At 38.3% G+C, this 23910-nt stretch overlaps 1 protein-coding gene across 3 annotated transcripts in view; it reads right to left on the bottom strand.

Annotated features, from left to right (window-relative positions):
• BRMS1L (BRMS1 like transcriptional repressor) overlaps positions 1 to 23910 on the bottom strand; it is a 164417-nt gene that overhangs the window by 28592 nt on the left and 111915 nt on the right. For all 3 annotated transcript variants that reach the window (XM_072629737.1, XM_072629735.1, XM_072629736.1), the window contains exon 5: positions 9127 to 9223. In XM_072629737.1, coding sequence (XP_072485838.1) covers positions 9127 to 9223 — 97 coding nt within the window. The remainder of the gene's footprint in view (positions 1 to 9126; positions 9224 to 23910) is intronic.

Raw genomic sequence — 23910 nt, 5'->3', positions numbered from 1 at the left:
GAATTGGTTCATAACAGGACAAGTGATTTCAAAATTATAGAGAATTCCCAGGTGAAGAAACTCCCTTTATCCATGTAAGTTGGCAGTTTGTCCATAGCATAATTTTAGTCTTAGAGAATTGCCTACAGTACTTAGAGGTTAAGTTACTTGCCTAGGGGTTATACAAGCCAGTATGTGAGAAGCAAAATTTGAATAACTGACATTATCCTAGTTTGTACGTTGACTTTCTAGCCACTATGCTAAGCTGCTCAATCACCAAGGTACCTGAAAATAATGTCCTGCCACATAAGGCTGAGTATCAAATTTCAAGAAATCATAAATGAAAACTGCCCATGTCTACTAAAACTAGGAGACAAAAGAAAAACAGAAGGAATCAACTGGTTGCCTCCTGAACTCTAAAACAAAAACTCCAAAGGATATCATTGTCTAAATTCAAAGATTCCTCATAACAAAATATTTTTTAAATTACTTCAAGCAGCCAAAATGACAGAGTTCAAGTACCAAGTAAGGATACCACAAAAGTTGGCAGCTCCTGCTCTAAAGGAGAAGAGGGCATGGAATATGAAATTCCAAAAATAATTTGAGGAAACTGAGGTTAATCCTACAGGAGAAAAAAAAACTGGCTCTTAATGAAACAAAGGACTTCCACATATTCCTGATGAACCCAGTAGAAATTCTGAGATGTAAATGTAGAAGTAATAAGAATCACAAAAAGGCAAATGCATTTTTGATCAATCAGAACAGACTATAAGACAATGTATTATTTAACTCTGTGAAGTGGAGAAGAAACAAGTATATTTGCAGAACCCTGATATCTACAATCATTGCTGTTCAGTTATTTTTCCATTTGTGTCCAGTTCTTTGTGGCCACATTTGGAGTTTTCTCGACAAAGGTACTAGAGTAGTTTACATTTCCTATTCCAGTTCATTTTACAGACAAGGAAACTGAGGCAAACAGAGTGACGTGACTTGCCGAGGGTCACACAACTAGTAAGTGTTTGAGGCCAGAAAGGAACTCAGGAAGAATACTCTCTTGACTCCAGGCCTGGTACTCTATCCACTGTGCCACCTAGCCACCCTACAAAAATCACAGAGAAAGTTAATAAGTCAATGCCTTCTCATTCTTTTACTCTCTCATTCTTCCTCAAATCCAATCAGTTGCCAGTCATATCATTTCTACCTTGGTTAACCTCTCTTATGTATGCCTTTTCTCTTTCTTCTTATACTGCCACTAGCCTGGTGCAGGCCCTCATCACCTCACATCTAAACTACTGTAACAGCCTGCTGGCTGATCTCCTTACCTCAAACATCTTTCTCAGAGTTCATCCTCCACTCAGCTGTCAAAATGATCTTCCTGGGGGGCGGAGTAGAAAGACGCACATACACATAGCTCCGAACCCACAACCCATAGAACATCTGTATAAAGTAACTCACGGCGAATTCTGGAGCAGTAGAGGCCACAGAACAGTGGAGTGAAGGAGATTTCTGTTCCAGAGGGACCTGCAAACCTCTCGCAAAAGGTCCGTCACGCTGCGGACGTGGAGCCCAGCCCAGCCCTGCTGCCGCCGCAGCACCAAGAGGAACAGATCCGAGCAGGCTTCAGGGATGGGATCTCCAGCGGCCGCGCAGGTCCCTCCACCCACAGGTGACGGGGGTGGGTGAGAGGGTCTCTTTGGCGGGTCGAGAGGGGAGTGGGGTGCCCCCATAACTCAGGCCCCTTCGGGAGGCAGAAGCTGAGGCAGTGGCAGACCAGGGCTCCCCAAGCAGGCAGGAGCCTGGATCCATTGTTGAAGGTCTCTGCATAAACCCCCTGAGGGAACTGAGCCTGAGAGGCAGCCCTGCCCCGACCTCAGCACCTGAACTTAATCTCACACTGAATAGCAGCCCTGCCCCTACCGAAGCCCCGAGGCTGGGGAGCAGCATTTGAATCTCAGACCCCAAGCACTGGCTGGGAGGATCAGGAGGCAAGGTGGGTGTGAGGAGAATATTCAGAGGTCAAGTCACTGGCTGGGAAGATGCCCAGAAAAGGGAAAAGAAATAAGACTATAGAAGGTTACTTTCTTGGTGAACAGGCATTTCCCCCCTTCCTTTCTGATGAGGAAGAACAATGCTTACCATCAGGCAAAGACACAGAAGTCAAGGCTTCTGTGTCCCAGCCCACCCAATGGGCTCAGGCCATGGAAGAGCTCAAAAAGAATTTTGAAAATCAAGTTAGAGAGGTGGAGGAAAAACTGGGAAGAGAAATGAGAGAGATGAAAGAAAAACATGAAAAGCAGATCAGCTCCCTGCTAAAGGAGACCCAAAAAAATGTTGAAGAAATTAACACCTTGAAAACTAGCCTAACTCAATTGGCAAAAGAGGTTCAAAAAGCCAATGAGGAGAAGAACACTTTCAAAAGCAGAATTAGCCAAATGGAAAAGGAGATTCAAAAGCTCACTGAAGAAAATAGTTCTCTCAAAACTAGAATGGCACAGATGGAGGCTAACGACTTTGTGAGAAAGCATGATATCACAATACAAAACCAAAAGAATGGAAAAATGGAAGATAATGTGAAATATCTCATTGGAAAAACAACTGACCTAGAAAATAGATTCAGGAGAGACAATTTAAAAATTTTGGGACTACCTGAAAGCCATGATCAAAAGAAGAGCCTAGACATCATCTTTCATGAAATTATCAAGGAAAACTGCCCTGAGATTCTAGAACCAGAGGGCAAAATAAATATTGAAAGAATCCACAGAACACTGCCTGAAAGAGATCCAAAAACAGAAACTCCTAGGAACATTGTGGCCTAATTCCAGAGTTCCCAGGTCAAGGAGAAAATAGTGCAAGCAGCTAGAAAGAAACAATTCAAGTATTGTGGAAATACAATCAGGATAACACAAGATCTAGCAGCCTCTACATTAAGGGATCGAAGGGCATGGAATAGGATATTCCAGAAGTCAAAGGAACTAGGACTAAAACCAAGAATCACCTACCCAGCAAAACTGAGTATAATACTTCAGGGGAAAAATTGGTCTTTCAATGAAATAGAGGATTTTCAAGCATTCTTGATGAAAAGACCAGAGCTGAAAAGAAAATTTGACTTTCAAACACAAGAATGAAGAGAACCATGAAAAGGTGAACAGCAAAGAGAAGTCATAAGGGACTTTCTAAAGTTGAACTGTTTACATTCCTACATGGAAAGACAATATTTGTAACTCTTGAAACATTTCAGTATCTGGGTACTGGGTGGGATTACACACACACACATGCACACATGCACACATACATAGAGACAGAGTGCACAGAGTGAATTGAAGAGGATGGGATCATATCTTAAAAAAAGAAATGAATGAAATCAAGCAGTGAGAGAGAAATATATTGGGAGGAGAAAGGGAGAAATTGAATGGGGCAAATTATCTCTCATTAAAGAGGCAAGCAAAAGACTCATTAGTGGAGGGATAAAGAGGGGAGGTGAGAGAAAAACATGAAGTCTACTCTCATCACATTCCACTAAAGGAAAGAATAAAATGCACACTCATTTTGGTAGGAAAACCTATCTCACAATACAGGAAAGTGGGGGATAAGGGGACAAGCAGGGTGGGGGGGATGATAGAAGGGAGGGCATGGGGAGGAGAGTGCAATTCGAGGTCGACACTCATGGGGAGGGATAGGATCAAAAGAGAATAGAAGTAATGGGGGACAGGATAGGATGGAGGGAAATATAGTTAGTCCTATACAACACAACTATTATGGAAGTCATTTGCAAAACTACACAGATTTGGCCTATATTGAATTGCATGCCTTCCAAAGGGAAGGGGTGGAGAGGGAGGGAGGTAAAGAAGTTGGAACTCAAAGTGTTAGGATCAACTGTAATGTTCTTACCACTAGGAAATAAGAAATACAGGTAAAGGAGTATAGAAAGCTATCTGGCCCTACAGGACAAAAGAGAAGATGGAGACAAGGGCAGAGAGGGATGATAGAAGAGAGAGCAGATTGGTCACAGGGGCAATTAGAATGCTTGGTGTTTGGGGGGAGGAGGGGAGAAAAGGGGAGAAAATTTGTAACCCAAAATTTTGTGAAAATGAATGTTAAAAGTTAAATAAATAAATTTAATTATTAAAAATAAAATAAAATAAAATAAAAATTAAAAAAATAAACTAGTCTAACTTGCATGGGAAAAGGAGCTAGGATATTGCTCCTTCCACACTTCATTCTTTATTGGTTAAGATCCTTATGATCTTCTAGAGAACCTTCCACTACTTAATTTAGGTCTGTTTCTGGTCAATGAAGACTCCTAAAATTCAAGAAACCAGACAGAGGCAACACTAATGGATGAAAAGCAAAAATATAAGGAAAAAAGTGTAACAGTTTCCTTAAAAGGTGACTAAATCTAGAGAAGTCCCAAGAAGGACCAAGTCCTAGGTCTAAATAGTAGATGATGCCAAATCTCTGGAGTTCAATATGGGTCTCTCACTGTAAAGAAATGACCATAAGAACAACATTAAGAGCAACAGGGCTACAGAAAAGATTATGACATTCCAATTATAGGCCAAGAAGAATTGCCCTGTAATGCTACTTAATGTATTGTTCCTTGGTGCCTACTAGCTTTCTTGTCATTCCTCACATGTGACTATCCACTTCTTGTTCCCATTTCTTTTCTTTCTTTTTTTAATTTAATGTTTCATTTTTTTCTCCAATTACATGTAAAAACAATTTTTAACATTTGTTTCTTAAAACTCTGAAGTTCAAATTCTCTCCTTCCCTTTCTCCCCTTCCCCCTTCTTGAAAAGGCAAGCAATTTAACAGGGTTATACATGTGCAGTCATGAAAAACTTATTTCCATATTGGTCATGTTGTGAAAGAAAACAGAACTCCTCTCCCCCCAAAAACAACAACAACAACATAAAACTCGAGGAGAGGAGGAGAAAAACCATCAGAATAATCCAATTTGACTAGAATACTGAAAACACAAAGAGGAATACTAAAAAGGAAGGGGATGGATTAGGAATAAGACAATAAGGAATAAATAAGACAATAAGACAAAAAGGAATAAATACAATAACTATATTATTCCTTTAATCCAAAAGTCTAGAAATCTTATCCAAGAGGAAAAGCAGTTTGATATGAAGCTCATACTTGGCTCACAACTTCTTTCTTCTAAGTACTCAAAAACTATCTGTTTAATAATCTATCCTAGAATTATTCTGAAAAGCAATGGTCTATAATTTCTAGAACTGGACTTTTCTCCCTTTCAAAGCACAGCTGATCATTTCTGGTCCTCTCGCACCTTCTCCATTCTCCATGATTTCTCAAAGACAATTGTTAGTGATTTCACAATAACATCTGAAAGTTCTTTCAAGTACCTTGGACTATAATTTATTTGAGTCTAGTTGGAGAACTGACCTCATTTAAAGCAGTTAAGTGCTAACAATGTCCTCAGTTACCCTGAGCTTCAATTTCTTCTTATAAATTCCTTGGAGGAAATTTTTAAAATTCCTCTTATTTTTCATTTATTTTGTTTGCACTTAACATGTTTCCAAATATATTCCCGTACTTTCATCTACCCAGAAAGCTATTTATTGCAACAAATAGTAAAAAAGAAAAAAAGTTCATAAGAAACAACAAATTGAATGCATTTTAATAGTATGCACAATATTTCACATCCATATCCCCTTTCTCGGCAATAAAGGGATTTTTGCTTTTTAAAATATTCTCAATTTCATATAATCAAATTACAATTTCTTAGCTCTTTCACAGAGCGAAGCTTGGTCATTATAATTAGTGCTTATATAATTAATGTTTTACTTCATTTTTTTTTTCCATTAAATTATTATAGGCACAGTGTATACTGTTCATGTGGTCCCATTTACTTCACACTGCATCAGTTCATGTAAGTCTACTCATTGTTCCTTTAAACTCTTCATATTTGATTTTTATGAAGCAATGATAATTCATTACCTCCATATAATTCAACATTTATCTACTCCTCAGTTGATGGGCTTCTCCTTTGTTTTTTTCTACTTTGTCAACACAAAAGGTGTTGCTATGAATGAATATTCTGGTATCTGTTGTTCAGTTATTTCAGTTGTGTCCAACTCTTTGTGACCCCATTTGGGGTTTCCTTAGCAAAGATACTGGAGTGGATTGCCATTTCCTTCTCCAGCTCATTTTACATATGAGGAAACTGAGGCAAACAGGGTTAACGGATATGCCCAGGGTCACACAGTTAATTTCTGAGACCAGATTGGAACTCACAAAGATGTCATTCTGATTCTAGGCCTGGCACTCTATCCACTGTGCCACCTAGCTACCCTCTTACTTTGGCATATGAAACCTTTTTTTCTTTCTTTAACCTCTTTGGATTATGTGCTTAGTAATGGGATCTCTGGGTCAAGGCTATGAACAATATAATCACTTTTCTAGCATAATTCCAAATTACTTTCCAGAAGAGTTGGACCAAGTCACAGCTCCAACAACAGTACATTAATGTGTCTATCTTCCCACAACCCAAGCAATATTGAACATTCCCCTCTGTTGCCAGCTTTTCCAACAACTAAGTGTGGGGTAAAACCTCAAAATTATATAAACATTTATTGAGTGCCTATTTTCAAATAATTCTTAATAGTGGGCAATTTTTTTTTCTGAGAACTCGTTGTACATACCTTGGAAAATGGTACTTACTCTGGAAAATGGCTCTAGGTCTTATTTATTTGTGCTAATTCTCCATATATATCTTGGATACCAAACTCCTTATCAGAATTTGCATCTTTGAAATGAATTATTCTCATTTAATGATTTTATTTTTATAAATATTTTGTATTTCATGCAATCAAAGCTATTTATTTCCTATTATCTCATTAATTCCATAATTAGTAAAGAATTAAGAATTCTTTGGCTAAGAGCCAAAGTTGTGAAATGTACCTCATCCCATTTTCTTCTAATTATTTTAATAGTGTGATGAAAGGCACTAGTAACATAGTAGACAGTGAGTCTCAGAACCAGGAAGATGTGGGTTCAGTTTCCATGCCTGATACATCTTGGTACATAAGTATTCCACATCTGATACATATATGACCATAGCAAGTCGTTTAACCTCTTAGTTGCCTGGGCAACTCTAGGAATAAAAGTTGCAAGAAGGTGAAAATTTGCAATGGTAGATGGAATTTCCTTATTTGGGAGTTCCATTAATCAACAAAATTTACATGTTCAGTCTCTGTCCTTTTGTACTGTGCTCACATATTCATTTTAGCCTTACTGTGCTATATAAGATCATAGATGTAGGATAGGATAGCACCTCAAAGGTGATCTAGTCAAACCCCCCTCATTTTATATTTGAGGAAAATGAGGTTAGTGCGAGCCAGAGAGGGGACTTGATCTACTCTGAGTGACCATTCAATTCCAGAGCAAGGAACTGTACCACAATGATCTAAACCTAATTTCTGCCAAACTGATTTACAGTTTTCAAAACAACTCTAATGCTTATACCCTTCCTTCTAAGATTACCATCAGGTTAACCTCTCTATATCTGATTTATACTTAACTGTTTGCACACTGTTTCTCTCATTATATTGTGAGATCTCTGAGAGGAAGGACTAATTTTTACCCTTCTCCATATCTTCAGCACTCAGCATAGTGCATGGCACACAGCAAGCACTTAATGAATGTTTACTGACTTGACTTGGTCAGTTTTTCTCCAAATAGTTTCTGTGTTCAAGCTTATGGTAAACTGAATTACTGAGTTCAGTTGTTTGATTCTTGCTTATCAAGTCTGTTCTGACCAGATTTTCTGTTTTTTAACCAATACCAAATAATTTTAGTGATTAATGATTATAATATTACCTGAGGTCTGGAAAAGCTATTCCCATTTCCTTCTTACTTTTTTCATCATTTTTCTTTATTGCCAAGATGAACTTTATTTTTATTTTGTCTAACTTTTTATAGTATCCCCTTTGTAGTTTGGTATGTTACTAAGTTTGTAAAGTAATTTCATAATCTTTATTATCTTGGTAAGGTCCAACCCCATGCAATGATTATGCCTCTAATCATTTAAGTCATTTAAAAATGTTTTTAAAGAATATTTTGTAATGTTACTTAAATGTTTTGGAGTTTGTCTTGGTATGCTAATAACCGCCTAACATTTTATGCATTTTGTAGCTATTTTGAAAGACACTTCCTTTTCTATTTTTCCTCCTAGATTGTATTATAGCTATCTAGAAAATCTGGCAATTTTTGTGGATTTATTTTGTATACTGATACTTTACTGTAGTAATCAATTGTCTCAGTTGATTTCTTTTGCTGATTTTCTACCACCAAAGGAGGATTATTTTGTGTCCTCTTTGCCAACATTTATTCCTTTAATTTCTTTCTCTTGTCCTACTTCTACTGCTAGCATGTCTAATACAGGAGGATGTCCATGTCTCATTCATTCCTTTATTTATTGGGAAATTGCAATAATGGTAGCTTTTGGCTATATATACACATATATAAAGCAATTTTATATATATACATATATATTACATGTAACATATTACATTATATATATATGTGCTTTCTCTTAATTGTATATATGCTTTTTAATCACATTTCAATTCCCTCTTAATATTTATTCTAATTTTTCCAGTTTAAAGAAAATTCTCTTTGATGGAGAAGAAACAAAATGGAAAATGGGTGACTTCCTTTTTCTCTATAGTATTACACACTCTCAGGGAGTGGGGCTCTACTTTCCTCATTATTCTTTTTCCCAATATGACCTAGTGAAATCTTTTTATTGTCTTATTATTTTTTGCAAGATGCAACTCATTCTGATATATTAGCTATCCTGACATTATTCTTTCAGGTCTATGCATCTGATGCAGCTCATTCTGACATTTTAGCCATTCTGATACTACTCTTCTGCAGTAGTGTAGTTGTAACTCTACTTCTGTCTACTCTATATGTCCTTTTAAAATAAAGTCTTCTAAAATGTTCCGCAGTCAGCTGACTCTCTTTTTTCTCAATGGAAAAAAATAATTTCAGTAATAAATTTAGTAATTTAAAAGACTAATATCTTAGAAAACACTAAAGCCAGTGACAATCCAACATTTCACAAGCCATTTAGTTTGTAGGAGTTTTACAAATGGAAAAATTTTTAATTCACTTTACCTGAGGTAATGTCAATGCTGTGCCTATCTTCTTCAAGCCTTCTAATTTTCTCTTCTAGTTCACTTTGTACAGTATCATATAACAAGAGCTTTTCACTCTGAAACAAACCAAAAAACAAACCAGGTTGCATATAAGTAGCAAAATAAATAAAAACTGGCAGGTTGGATGGATGAATGAACGAATGATGAATAGGCCTGAATTATGTACTGATCACTCTTACATAAGATACAGAGCATTATATTAGTGCAGAATGTCATGAAATGCCATGCAATGGTACAGAAAGCAAGACTAGAACCTACATTCACCTGATCCCAGGAAGTTTCTTGAAATAACTTAATATTATTGCATTTGAGTTTTTTAAAGTATAAATACCAAAGAAACACTATCTGACAAATCTTAGTAGAATGCTATCAATGAAGACCAAGGGGTCAAACGTTAAAACTGAACCTTCTGATGATTAGTTTACAATATGTGAAAATCCAAATTTAAACAAATAAGGGATTGAAGACTTTACAAAAGAATTCCTTCAAAGAGTCCTTTGGGTTCATTTTAAAATAACAGTAGTTCCCAGATTCCTGGAAACCATATCATAGATTGAGGTCAAATCAAATAATATTTTCATCTGAAACAAGGTCATAGTCAAAGAATAACAGATTTCGGGTCTGAACAAGACCTTAGTGTCTTCATGCATTAATTTCAAATTCAACATGTTTAAAGCAGAACTCATTATCTCCCCCCTTCAAAAAATAAAAAACAACTTTCCCCTCTTCTGAACTTGCTTATTTCAGTTAGGGCACTTGTATTCTCCTAGTTACCATCTTGTCAAATTTTACAGTTTTTACTTTGATAACATCTCTCCCACACATCCCCTTCTTTCCACTCATACAGCCACCACCCTAATTTAGGCCTCATCCTGCATCACCCAGATGACTGCAACGGCTTCCTAACTGGTTTCTTCCCTACTCCAATACACCTTCCACATAACTGCCAAAGTTCAAGTCTGACCATGTCACCCCTATAGTTAATAAATTCCAATGGCCCTCTATAACCTATAAGACAAAACATAAAGTCCACTATTGGGCATTTAAGTTCCTCACAACTTGGCCTTATTCTTTCAGTCCTCTATACGACTTCCTTGCTATTTTATCTCCCTAAAAAAGGGAATTTTCTTGGTCTGTTCTTTGTTAAGGAGAGTGAATGTATGCAATCAGTAATGCATGTTTGCATATGTCTTGTTTATCTGGGCAGAATTCTTTCTCTCCCTGCTCCCACCTGGTCTAATCAATAAAAAGAAAGAGGATGATTTCTCCACTTCAGGAAAAAAAAAACAGGGAGAAACACAGTTTCTAAGCTTCTAAAAGATAGGGACTTATTGCTATCAATTCCAATTCTAGCCAACTTGGAGTGGAGAAAAAGTAGCTAAAAGAAAAGGGAGGGAGAAGAGGCTTAATTTGTGACTCAGGATGAGTCCAGAATAATCTTTTGGAATGTAGATTTCCAGACTGTAATAAGAATGTTTGAAGTGGAAATGTCATAGAATTTTTGAACATAAGAACCCCAAAGCTCTCGTTTCTGCTTCAGAGACCTTTAAGAAATGTTTAATTGAGGGATGGGGAAGGACTGAAATGGACAGATATAATTTATAAAGGTGCTTTGTCTTTGAGTACAGAGAACTCCCTCCTAGTAAAATAATGCCATTAGAACCAGAGAACCACCAGATGTTCAGGGAAAATTATCAAATGCTCACAGATATTATAATCTGTTGTTGCTGTTCAGTCGTTTCAGTCATGTCCAATTCTTCATGACCCCATTTGGGGATTTCTTAGCAAAGACAGTGGTTTGCCATTTCCTTCTCCACTCTTTAAGTGGTGCATTTCTTTTAAAAGCTGTCTCCTTACGGTCACTATATTGGTTGGTTTTGCTTAACTGCTTCTCTTTGGTATAAAGGATGGTTCAATCTGGAGGGACAGCAGGAGGATATGTTATACTCAGAAATGACTGATGTAAAACAAAAAGACACTAATAAAACTTTTAAAAATATTTCTTAAACTCTATACACCTACATCACTTCATTATACACTTGCCAAATACTCATAATCAGGGTTGCACAACTACCTAATTCTATGGCAAGCAATTGCTCAAAGCTCATCAATGATTTGCTAACTGCTCATATTTTCAGTTCTTATAGACTTTGAGGGATGTAGGGTATGTTCAAGAAAAACTAGTACCTCTGGTGTGAGGACTGCCAAGCCTTTTTCAGGGATGCTTTCCACCTGTGGTGTGGCTACATGTCGCACCCAACTCTCACCTGTGGGTCCAAGAATGTGTAGCATGCCCAGTAGCCACCCAGTACACTATTTCAGCAGACAGGCTAAACCAGGTCGAGGGGTAACTGATGGGTTCAAACCTTTCAATGACTTTGGTCTACCCAAAGCATGTGAAAACTTCCCATGGTGGAATAGGTGAATGAGAACAATTTGGTCCAATAGCCATGAAGGTAGCTGCAGCAGGTGCTGTGGAGCACTTAGACCTTGGTTAAGACATCAAATTCACCAAGGTCATCCACTGCATCCTAAGCCATCACTAGTCGTCTTGACTCTGTCCTGTCCCTGGACTGTGATGACTCTGGAAGAGAGAGTGAGGCTGACAACTTCCTGCAACTCTGCCTCACTTAAATTCAATTTATGCCTGAGTCAAAAGACATAACCCATAACATTTTTACCATTTTTACCTATCTCAAAGTCCTGTGGCAACAGGCAAGTGATGATACAGCAAGTGTGGATACACTGGAAGCTTTAGTCACAACCCAGCACACAGGCAGCCCAGGCCATACGGTTGCCATCTCAATGGAAGCAGTAGTGGGATTCAGTAGTCCCCTGGGTATCTGAGCAGCCTTTTAAGGACTGCACTATTCCCCTCCTGGTATGAAGAAGAGTCCAGAAAAAGGTGATCTAAAAATTTTCTGCTTTACCCAACTCTGACCTATTTACTGCGGCAGGTGGGGATCCCACCCTGCAGTAGAAACACAAAAAGATGTACAAAATCTTCTGCAAAGATGATTCCACTCACCATTAGTACATGCAACGTGTGTACACTTATGGACAATATGAAATCCAGTAGACCTGAAAGATCAATAGCTCTTGTTGTGAGAAGACTCAGCAAGTATTGCATCCAAATAGCAGCCATGAATGAAATAAGGCTGGCAAATGAAGGCCAGCTTAATAAAGTCAGAGTTGGATACACATTTTTATGGAGTGGCTGTAGTGAAGGGAAGCACTGCGAAGCTGGTGTGAATTTTACAATCAAAACTAATCTAGTAAACAAACTTATATGCCTACCAAAAGGAGTGAAGGATAGACTCATGAAAACGCAATTGACACTTACAGGAAAGCATCACACCTCTATCATCAATACCTATCCTCCCACCATGACAAACCCTAATGAAGTCAAAGAAAAATTTTATGAAAACCTAGAAACCCCCATTATCAATGCACCAAAAAGAGGACAAATTTATAATTCTGGGTGATTTTAATGCTAGAGGAGGCACAGGCTACCAGACACGGCAGGGAGTCCTTGGGAAAAATGGGAGTTGGAAATAGCAACAGCAATGATCACTTACTACTGAAGATTTGTGCATCTCATGACCCTCTCATCACCAGCACTGTCTTCCATTTATCTAAATGCAGTAAAATTTCATTGACACACCCTCAAAGCAAACACTGGCATTTAAGAGACTATGTAATCATAAGGAGAAGAGAAAGACAGGATGTGAGAGTGATGAAGGCAATGTGTGGCACAGAGTACTGGACTGATCATAAACTTATCCTCTCCAAGCTAAATATTTGCATTCAACAAAACTATAGCCCCAAGGCAAGACCATAAGATTTAATATCAACAAATAAGAGCATTTCTCTCAGTACAGTTTGTTGCTAATTTGGAGGGAAAGCTGAGCTAACACACAGTTGGCAAAAGTAGAGGAGAAAATGAGAGGGCAGCTTTCACAGATTTGATGTACAGAATTGCATTTATTCATCTGGGTCACAACACTTGCAAACATCAAGACTGGTCTGATGAAAATAATGGGGAAATTTAGAAGCTGCTAAAAGAAAAATGAGAACTCCACAGGGTTTACCAGCAGGATAGTTCATCCCTAAGAAGGCAGCATTTAACTCCATCAAAAATAAAGTGCAAGCAAAGCTTAGAGAGATGCAGGATTCTTGGCTCTTAAGAAGGCTGATGAAACTCAGTTTTACACTGATAGTAACAATCAAAAGTGCTTTTGTGATGCCCTGAAGCATGGGCCAAAAGACATATGATACATCTCAACTACTCAGTGCTGATGAAGCCACACTGATTAGTGATAAGGACATCATCATGGAAAGATGGAACAAACACTTCTATAATGTTCTTGACTGTCATCAATCAATGCTAAAACCATTGACCATTTACCTCATGTTGAAGTCAATCCCTCTCTAGCCAAATTTCCAACCAAAGAAGAGGTTTTGAATGCCATTAGGGTCCTTTTATGTGGCAAAGCACCTGGTGCTGATTCTATTCCAGCTGAGATTTACAAGGTAGAGGGTCCATTGCTCATACAAAAGCTGACTCAAATATTCCAGGTTATGTGGCCACAGGAGGTTATCCCCTAAAGGTAAAAGAAATATATTGTCCTGTAACAATCATGGTGGGGCGGGGAGGGGGCTCTTTCTTAGTCATTGTTGGCAAGATGCATGCCAGAGCCCTCCTTAATAGGCTATTCCTTCACCTGGAAGATGGTCATCTACCTGAGAGCAAGAGTGGCTTCAGAAATGGCTGAAGAATGGTCAATATGATGTTGCTGCCCAAGAACTCCAGAAGAAATGCCAGGAGCAGAACAGAGGGCTATACACCTCCTGGTGTGAAGAAAGGTCTAGAAAAGGTGACCTAAAAACTGTCTGCTCTGGCAGATCCCACCCTGCAGGAGAAACACAAAAAGATGTACAAAAACTTCTGCAAAGATGATTCCACTCACCATCAGTAGAAATGAAAGATCTGACCAAGGACTTTGATACTTTCAGTTGTGAAAGCTCATGGAAAATTATGTCAAAAGTTGGCTGCCGAGAGAAGTTCATCAGTATTGTATATCAATTTCATGATGGTATGTTTGCCCAGGTTCTGGATAGTAGACAATGCTCTTGCACTTTTCTAGTCAACCATGGAGTGAAGTAAAGCTACATGCTTACTCCCATGCTTTTTATCAATGCTGTCAGATGCCTTCAATGAGGACAAATATGGCATCAAGTTCAACTACTGCACTGATAGAAATTATTTAATTTGGAAAGGCTACAAGTCCAAAGTAGAGGAAGAGTTGCTGCATGATTTTTTTTTTACAGGTGACTGTGTACTCAATGCAGCCTCTGAGGCTCAGATGCAACGAAGTATAGATAGATTCTCTCCTGCTTGCACTAATTTTGGTGTAACAATTAACATCAAAAAAAAAAAAAAGTCAGGTTCTCTACCAGCACCACATTATCCATACATGGAACTATCAGTTATAGCAAATGTGAATACTATGGAAAAGGTCACTTACCTGGGCAGTATACTTTCCAAGAATGTACACGTTGACAATGAAGCTGACGCACATATTGCCAGGGTTACCTCTCTTTGGGAGATTCCAAAGAAAAGTGAGGGACAGATAAAGTATTAGGCTGCCTACCAAACTGAAAGTCTGTAGAGCTGCTCTGTGTCCCAGTGAAACTCAGACAATATGACAGACAAATGAATCGCTTATATTTGAATTTTCTTGGGAAGATTCTTAAGATCACCTGGCAGGATAAGGTACTGGACACTGATGTCCTCTCATGAGCTAAACTGCCAAGCATTCAAACTCTACTGCAGAGAGTGCAACTCTGATAGGCTGGTGATGTTATCTGAATGCCGAATGTGTGCTTGCCTAAAATGCTATTTTACAGAGAGGGGTAGCTCTAGGTGGTGCAGGGGATACAGCACCTGCAGGAGTCAGGAGGACCTGAGTTCAAATCACACCTCAGACACTTGACACTTACTAGCTGTGTGACCTTGGGCAAGTCACTTAACCCCAACTGCCTCATCCTGGGTCATCTCCAGTCATCCTAATGAATATCTGGTCACTGGATTCATATGGCTCAGGAGGAGAAGTGAGGCTGGTGACCTGCACAGTCTTCCCTCATTCAAAAAACAAAGTCAAGTGCAAGTCATGTCATCATTGCTCTGATGGCATGGTCTTCTTTGGCAACGAAGGACGAACACAAACATTTTACAGAGAACTCATACAAAGCAAGTATTCACATGATAGTCAGAAGAAGTGATACAAAGACACTTCTCAAGGTCACTCTGAAGGATTTTGGAGTTGAATTCATGACATGGGATACACTGGCACAGAACCACTGTAATGCTAATAAGAGTTAAAGATCTTCCCCACCAATTAATGGGCCTGCCCGTTAAAGGAAACTTGATTAGCGGAGATTTTTTTTTTTTTTGCATGAAGGCCCACACCTTTTGTTAATTTCAAATGAGGCACTGATTCTCAAGAGCTGTGATGCCCTCTGGCTCTGAAAAGTGTATAAATACTCTGAGGTGAGATTTTGTTTTGGAGCTTACTCACTGGAAGTGTTTTGTTTGGCAAGACAAGACTCTAGGAAGCCGCTAAGGAACCCCTGTTCCCCCTGTCCCCGGCCCGGCCCCAGCTTTGAAAACTCAAGATGTTGGTGCTTCTCTCTCTGGTAACTGTATGTATGGTCAGACAGTTGGATATGTCTGTTGATCTGTGATGTATATACTGCTTACAGTCAGACAGTTGGAAGCCCTGTCTACTTGTTGATCTTTGTTTCTTTGTTTGTTTCTTCCCTGAAATTCAGAGTGCTGACTTTTTCCCCTGAACTCAGTGAATGATATATGTGCTTGGTTAAAGTGATTATTGACCCCTCAAAAGTTGCTTTCCTTTCAGAAAAGCAGATCTAAGAAGGTGCACAGCAGGCCCTCCTGTGTATGCCAGGGTCCTTGCTGTTACAACCACCCAGCATGGTATGCTCGCATCAAAGAAGGTGCTGTGCTCTATGAGAAAAGCAGAATTGCAATAGCTCAAAAGAAATGTGAGAGGTACAAATTTAGAAACATCTCCACCCCAAATGTTCATATGGACTATTTATACTAAAGCTGTGATAGACCATTCCAAGCTCATATTAGTCTGATCAATCACAGTCAGACATGTAACTCGATTCCCACAGAGTGACATCATTTTGGTCCTCTTCGAGAACAAAGAACAACAACCAACAACCACAGTCTTTGACTTCTGTTAACTTTTTCCTAACCCTGTATCCCTTTTCCTTCTCTTGACTTTAGAGTCAACGCACTCTTCTTAGCTATCTTTCTACCTTTTAAACTAAGCTGTATTTCTTTTCCTTTTTGTTGGCTTTTTCAATTCTGCCCAATCCCTTAATTCTTCAAAAGTCTGTTCTTGACACTCTCTTTCTTGAAAATTTCATATCTACTACTACTTCAACTACTATTTCTCTGTAAATGATTCCCAAATTTATATTTCCATTCTTGACCTCTCTTTAGACCAGTAGCTCCAATAGCTAAAAAAATATCTCTGATGGGCTGCTTGGGTCCTGTGCTTGGACCCCAATTCTAAAATCACATTTCTCCCTAGCCTCAAAATACTATCCCAGGCGGTTTCTCCCCAACCCAAAGACACAGGCTGCTCCAGTAAAAACTGTTATCTCTTTTTCTGATACAGTAGCCAGCAGCACCTATAGAATTTATTAGTTTGAACCAGCTACGTACTGGCTGAACTGGCTGTGTACTGGGTCATAACAACATTTGCTACTCACTGAACAATCATATGTATCCTAGACTTAGACATATGTATACTCCCTTACATTTAGCTTGTCTAACAAGACACTGATAAGAGTAGCCTGGTATTCCTTAGTCAGTGCTAACTGTTAGTTGACTTAATGATGTTTCAGGCCTAAAACCACACCTCCATGTGGCCCCACCTTGGGCTATTTCCTAATGAACTCTGGGTAAAATACCTGTGTATTTTAAAGTAAAGTGCATGCTCTTTTAAGAACTAACCACTCCTTAACCACTCCATAATTCTGCTCTGAATCACCTAATTAGCATATTTGGTACATATTTCACTACAGAATATCCTATATAAACTTTACCTGTACCCCTCTAAGATTGTAGGTTGCCTAAGAACTCTTGCTTGCTGAAAAGCATAATAAATCTTTACCTTGACCTCAATGCTTGAGTCCATGAATTCATTCCAGGTGACCTGCCTCTGTACTCCAGTCTTTGTGCGGAATCTCACCCCACCCCTTTTCAGCCCTCATCATTTCCACCATTAAATTCCACAGATACCTTAAATTCAACATATTTAAAGTGAGCTATTTATTAAAACTGCACCTTCTAATTTCACTATTTCTGTCTGTAGTATCACCATTCATCCATTCTCTGACACTTCTAATGAGAAAAATGATTATTAAATAACCAAATACTGCAGAAATTCATAATTTTTTCTCTTCCTTATTTGGAGATTAGGTCAAAGCTGAGTTCCCTGAAGTGCAGGACAGATGATAAGATGAAATCTTGGAATTGTTAACCCATCCAACAGGAAAACCTTACAAAGAACTTAATCTAAGGTGAATTCTGGCCTACTGTATTCCACTCAGAAAGTCAGAAGGGGAACCCTTTTGTCTAGACTGACCTAGGCAGGAATAGTTTGGATAAGAGATAAGTCTATCTGTTCAAGACTGAGGTATCGGATTTATGTCCCCCAGCTCCTCACTAGAATGAGTCACTTCTATTCATAATATTCATTCTCTCATTACCAGTTAACGAATCAGAATTGATTGCCACCCTCAGAAACACACACTTTTCTGGGAACATATAATCGATGAGTGGGTTCCATGAGGGGTCGTTGGCATTGAGTATTGCCGAATCCTTTTTATTAATTATCTGCTAGCAAGATTAGTAAAATGATTAATTATCCATAAACTATGTCTCTCAAATTTTTTATACATAACACTAATCTTGTAATAAATGTTTCCCTCTCCTTCATACCATATCTAATAAATTACTATTACATTTTTGGTCATATTCAACTTTGATTTTTCAGTAACTGTAGCATTCTGTAACTCACAGACATTCAGTATCAATGGAAAAAAAATGAATACTAAGAGGGCTTCTGTTCAGGGAGAATCTTGACGTCATTAAAAGAACCATATAATTTCCTAAGAGCAAGCCAGCCTGTTCTCCTCTTCTTCTATCTTAGACCCAGGTAAACTGTCTATTTGCAGAATTTGTCCCAGATATACATATTGCTGGACCAACTCTACTGGTTGTCAGTATAACTGAACATCATAGTCTAGTCAATTTGACATTCGTTATCCACTTGTTTTCTGATGGGCAGATATATAATCCAAAATACTAGGGCACTTATGAGCGTCATTTGGAGGATCTACAGTGTTCCAAGGCTTAATGAAATTAACACAACATCATCTGGAAGGTTTTGCCAACTACAGTTAATCCCTGTTGGATGCTGTGCTGGACCTTCTTCTCCATGACAGTGGAAGCCATTTTGGGCAAGCTTATGTCTTTTTTTTTTTTAAACCTCACTTGATATTAACAATAAGAGGGCTAAACACAAAGACCCCTGTTATTAAATCTTCAAATGAAATTTGTATTTTGACCCTGTGCATTTGACTTTTTATAGTTAACAAAAAAAAAACACCAAGATCTTTTATTTCACATCATTCAGTTGATTATGTGAATGTAAGAAGTAACATGTGTAATATATATGAAAGCCTGTTCCCTTCTCAAAATGCCTTCAATAATAATATGTAGATTATTTTCATAAAGTTATTCATAGATGTGAACAGGCATAAATCTTCTTCTGCTAATCCAAGAATCTTCTGCTAATCCAAGAACCAACTATTACCAAGGTAATACTTTTCTGATAATACTAAGGGTCGAGATTTTTCTCCCCAACTTTTAGTATCTTCTCCTCTTTTAGATACTCAGAGCATAAATTCCTCAATGCTGCTTATGATATAGACCTCCTTCAAATATACTGCTTTCCAATCTTTGTTCTCTTTAGGGCCATTTATACCTCTTCACATGGCATATGGGGCATTTTGATGCTGAGTCCAAATGTGGAGTCTCTAATTTACTTGATATAAAGAGTTTGCTATAAAACTCTTTGGGCATCTAGGTACCACAGTGGATAGAGTACCAGGCCTGAAGTCAAGAAGACTCATCTTCCTGAATCCAAATCTGGTCTCAGACACTTGCCAGCTATGTAACCCTGGGCAAATCACTTAAGCCTGTTTGCCTCAGTTTCCTCATCTGTAAAATGAGCTAGAGAAGGAAATGGCAAACCACTCCAAAATCTTTGCCAGGAAAACTCCAAATGGGGTTACAGAGAATCAGAGAGAACTAAACATGATTGAACAACACAATAAAAATCTTTGTAGACCTTTTTACTCTTTCCTTTGTTTATTGCTCTCCTTCCAATTTCACCCTTTAAAGGCTCTCAGAATTATGTTATTTAGTTGGATTGATCACCAAGTTTCTTTAAACTGTTTTTCCCTCCAATGTTTTTTACTACTTCGTGTGACAATACTACTCTCATCAATATGAAGGAACCAGTTTCTAAAGCAGAAATAATAAGAACACTAGAGGAAAATGACTACTATCTCTTATAGTTTTCAGTTTAGAACATGACTAGCAATTTTTTTAAAATTTTAAACCTCTTTCTTTCATGGCCTTTCCATTTCTGACGAACATTAACACTTGACTCCCTTCTGACAACAGTGCTTCACTACAACTCTTTCCAGGACCTATTTAACTTTCTCTCAAATTCCACAAATGAGTAGTTGCTGTGGGAGAGTCAGAATATTCTGTTTCCTCTACAACAAAAACCTCTGCTCCTTTGAGACTTATACCACTCAAATTTATCATACAATCCAGATCCTAGTACTAAATACATAATAATAATTAACAACCAACATTTATATCGTGCCTATCAGGCACTGTCCTTAATGTTTTACAAATACTTTATCATTTTATCTTCACTACTCTGGGAGGTAACTTCAATTATTAACCCCATTTTATAGATGAGGAAAGTGAGGCAAAGCAGAGGTCAAGTGACTTGCCCAGGGTTACTCTGATCTTCCTGACTCCAGGCCCAACATTCTATCCACTGAGTCCCCTAATTGCCCCAAGACACTCTCCTTCATTCCTCAATGAGTTCAATGCCTGGCTCACAGTCTCTCCTTACCCCAAGGCCTTCCAAAGAGGACTTTAACATATATATTAACATTCCTACAAATAAACTAACTTCCATTTCCTTGATTTACTTAAGTTTCATGACGATTCCTGTCAATCAGTCTTCATTAAGCATGTACTATGGGCTAGGCACTATGGTAAGCACTGGAATACAGAAAAAGGTAAAAGTACATTCTCTCAAGAAGCTCACAGTCTAATGGGGAGAAATATGCAAGCAATTATATACAAATAAGCTATATACAGGCTACGTTGGAAATAACCAACAGAGGGAAGGCACTAAAATTAAAAGGGAATGTGAAAGGCTCCCTGTAGAAGGTTAGATTTTAAGTTGGGACAGGAAGAAAGCAAGGGAAGACAAGAGACATGTGATGAAAAAGGAGAACATTCCAGCTATGGGGGACAGCCAAGGGAAATGTCCAGAATAAGAGATGGAATGTCTTGTTCATGGGGGACAGACTGTCTTGTTCAAAGTGATCTACATCATTTCATTTACAAAGCAAATGGGGAAAGGGAGAAGTAGAGTGTAAAAAGACTGGAAAGGTCAGTGGCAGGGCAAGTTATGAAGGATTCTGAACTCCAATCAGAGAACTTCATATTTGATCTTGGCAGTAAAAGGGAGACAGTGAGTTTATTATGGTGGGTTGGGGAAGGAGGTGCAAAATGGTCAGACATTTGCTTTAGGAAGATTACTGACAGTTAAATGGAGAGTGACTAAAGTGGGGAGAGACTTCAAGCAGAAAAACCATCTAGGAAGTAATTGCAATAGTCCAAGTGCAAGGTAATAAGGACTTGTGACAGGGTAGTGGCAGTGTCAGAGGAGAGAAGGGGAGCATATATGAAAGATGCTAAAATTCACAACAAATTAGATTAGTGAGACTACACACACAGATGGTAATACTCAAGATTTTGTGATTACCCACAAATGCTCATGAACTGTGAAATCCTTCTATTTGATCATAATCTTTTATCATTCCTTCTATCTCTAAGTTTTACAACCCCTAACCCCAATTTTCATCATCACCATGATCTCTAATCCTTTCATCTCTCAGCTTTATCTAAGACCATGAACCTGCACTGGTTATATTGTCTTTCTTTCCCAGTCTCAATTCTTTGGTGACCCAATCCAATTATACATTGTCCTGTATTCTCAAATCCTCTGCCCCCTTCTCCTATCAATGATACCAACTCAACAAATCACAATGTTAAATTACTTCTACCATCCTTTGCTGATTGGTGATTTACTATTGTCATTTCAGTCATGTCCAACTCTTTGTGACTCCAATTGGGACTTTCTTCGCAAAGATACTGGAATGGTTTGCCATTTCCTCCTGCAGCCATTTTTACAGAGGCAAACAGGGTTAAGTGAAGCTAGTGAGTGTCCAGGGCCAGATTTGAACTCAGTCTATCTACCTAGCTGCCCCGCATGGTGCTAGAAGTCAGTAAAAAAAAAAAAAAGTATTATCTACCTCAGGCTCTGTGTTCACCCCTTTACATTTCACATCTATCTGACATTCCCCATTATCTTGTCCTTCATGCTAGTTCAGGTTTCTTCAGCAAATTCTCTCTCTCTCTCTCTCCCTCTCTCTTTCTCTCTCTCTCTCTCAAATCTTTAATGTTCTTCTCTTCTGCAAGCTAATACATTCAACCAATCTTCATATGTCATGAATTTAAGCCCCTTTGTTACTGGGGTTTTCTCCTTCTGAATACAGCAAGGTAAATAAAGAAAACAGAATCAGATCATCATTACTAAAATGGAGTGCCCAGTATTGAACACAATACTCTGGATGTGATCTGTCCAGAGACATATTATGTTTTAATTTGTTTTTTAAGGTTGACTAGGTTGACTTTAGCTTTCTTCTGCCCTTAATCTGGTCCAATGGTGTCCATCATCATCTCTATGCAGATAATTTCAATGTCAACATATCTATCTACCCCTGTCTCTCCACTATGTTCTAGTCCTGTTGCTTTTCAGGCATTTCAAATTGGATATCCTACAGGTATTACAAACTCAACGTGTCCAAAAAAAGTCATTAACTTTCTCAAGATTCTCCCTTCTTCCAAACTTGCCTATTACTGTTGAGTATATCATTGGCTGTTGTCTTTTGTTCTCAAAGAGAACTAAAATGACATCAGTAGGTTAAGAGTCAAATTACAATGTGTCCGACTGGCTGATCAGACCAATTTGAACTTGGAATGCTCTATCACAGGTTGGGCACAAACGGTGCATGTGAACATTTGGGGTAGATTCTCTACACTTGTACATCTAGTATTTCTTCTGAGCTGCTTCAAATCTGATTTTCTCACAGAACGCAACACTTTCTCTCATGAGAGTGTGCCATGTTGGGCAGTTCTGTGCCAGTGTCTTCCGTGTCATACAATCAATTCCAAAGTTCTTAAGAGAGACCTTGAAAGTGCCCTTGTATCGCTTCTTCTGACCATCATGTGAGTGTTTGCCCTGTGTTAGTTCTCCAAAAAATAGTCTTTTAGGCAAGTGTACATTTGGCATTTGAACAACATCACCATCCTCCCAATCACCCAGACTTCACAAATTCATTGCTATCCTTGACTCCTCACTCTCATTTACTTCACAAATCCAATACACTACCAAACTTTGCTATTTCAAAATTTACTACATCTCCCCATACATCTCCTTCTCTTCACTCACATAGAGACCAGCCTAGTTCAAACCCTTATAACATCTTACTAGGACTATTGCAAGTCTTTTAATTAATCTCCCTGCTTCAAGTTCCTTCTCACACCATTCTCCCTCAGCTGCCAAAGTAATTTTCCTAAAGAACAAGTCTATTCTTTTTACCCCCTTATTCAATAAACTCCTGTGGTTCCCTATTACCTTTAAGATCAAATATGAAACTCTTTCTTTGTAATGTAAACTCTTCATAACTTGACCCCTTCCTGTTTTTCTAGTCTTACACTTTAGCTGCCTCAACATTCATTGAATTCATGGATTCAAAAGGCCATACTTGAGGAACTACAGGGCCACACATGGCCTCAAGGCTCCAGGTTTCCCACCCCTGGCTACCACAAGTAGTACATAGTAAGCACTTAACAAACACTTCTTAACTGACTGGAATCTCAGATACATTATCTTTCATATCTCATTACCTTTTTTGAGATCATTACCATACCCTTTAAATTGGTCTTTCTATCCTTAGTCTATTCTCTTCAGAGCTGCCAAAATAATATTCCTAAATCACAAATCAGATCAGATTACTCCCCAACTCAAAAACCTTCAGTGCCTCCATATACAACTTCCTTAGACTAGTCTTTGAGGCATACTGCATTAAGTCTGTTACTCAGACTTAATTCACACTATTCTTTAAATAATCTAAATCCCCCCCAAAAGTAACTATTTAGTGTTCCCCAAATCTGATATCATATTTCCTAGCTTAATGCATTTATATAAGCCACCCTGATGCCCAAATCACTTTTTCCTCATCTTTGACTCTGAAAATC

Source organism: Notamacropus eugenii, chromosome 1 (assembly GCF_028372415.1).
Source record: "Notamacropus eugenii isolate mMacEug1 chromosome 1, mMacEug1.pri_v2, whole genome shotgun sequence".
NCBI classification, from domain to species: domain Eukaryota; kingdom Metazoa; phylum Chordata; class Mammalia; order Diprotodontia; family Macropodidae; genus Notamacropus; species Notamacropus eugenii.
The sequence above is the reverse complement of the archived record's forward strand: the minus strand, read 5'-3'. Positions and strand labels throughout refer to the sequence as shown.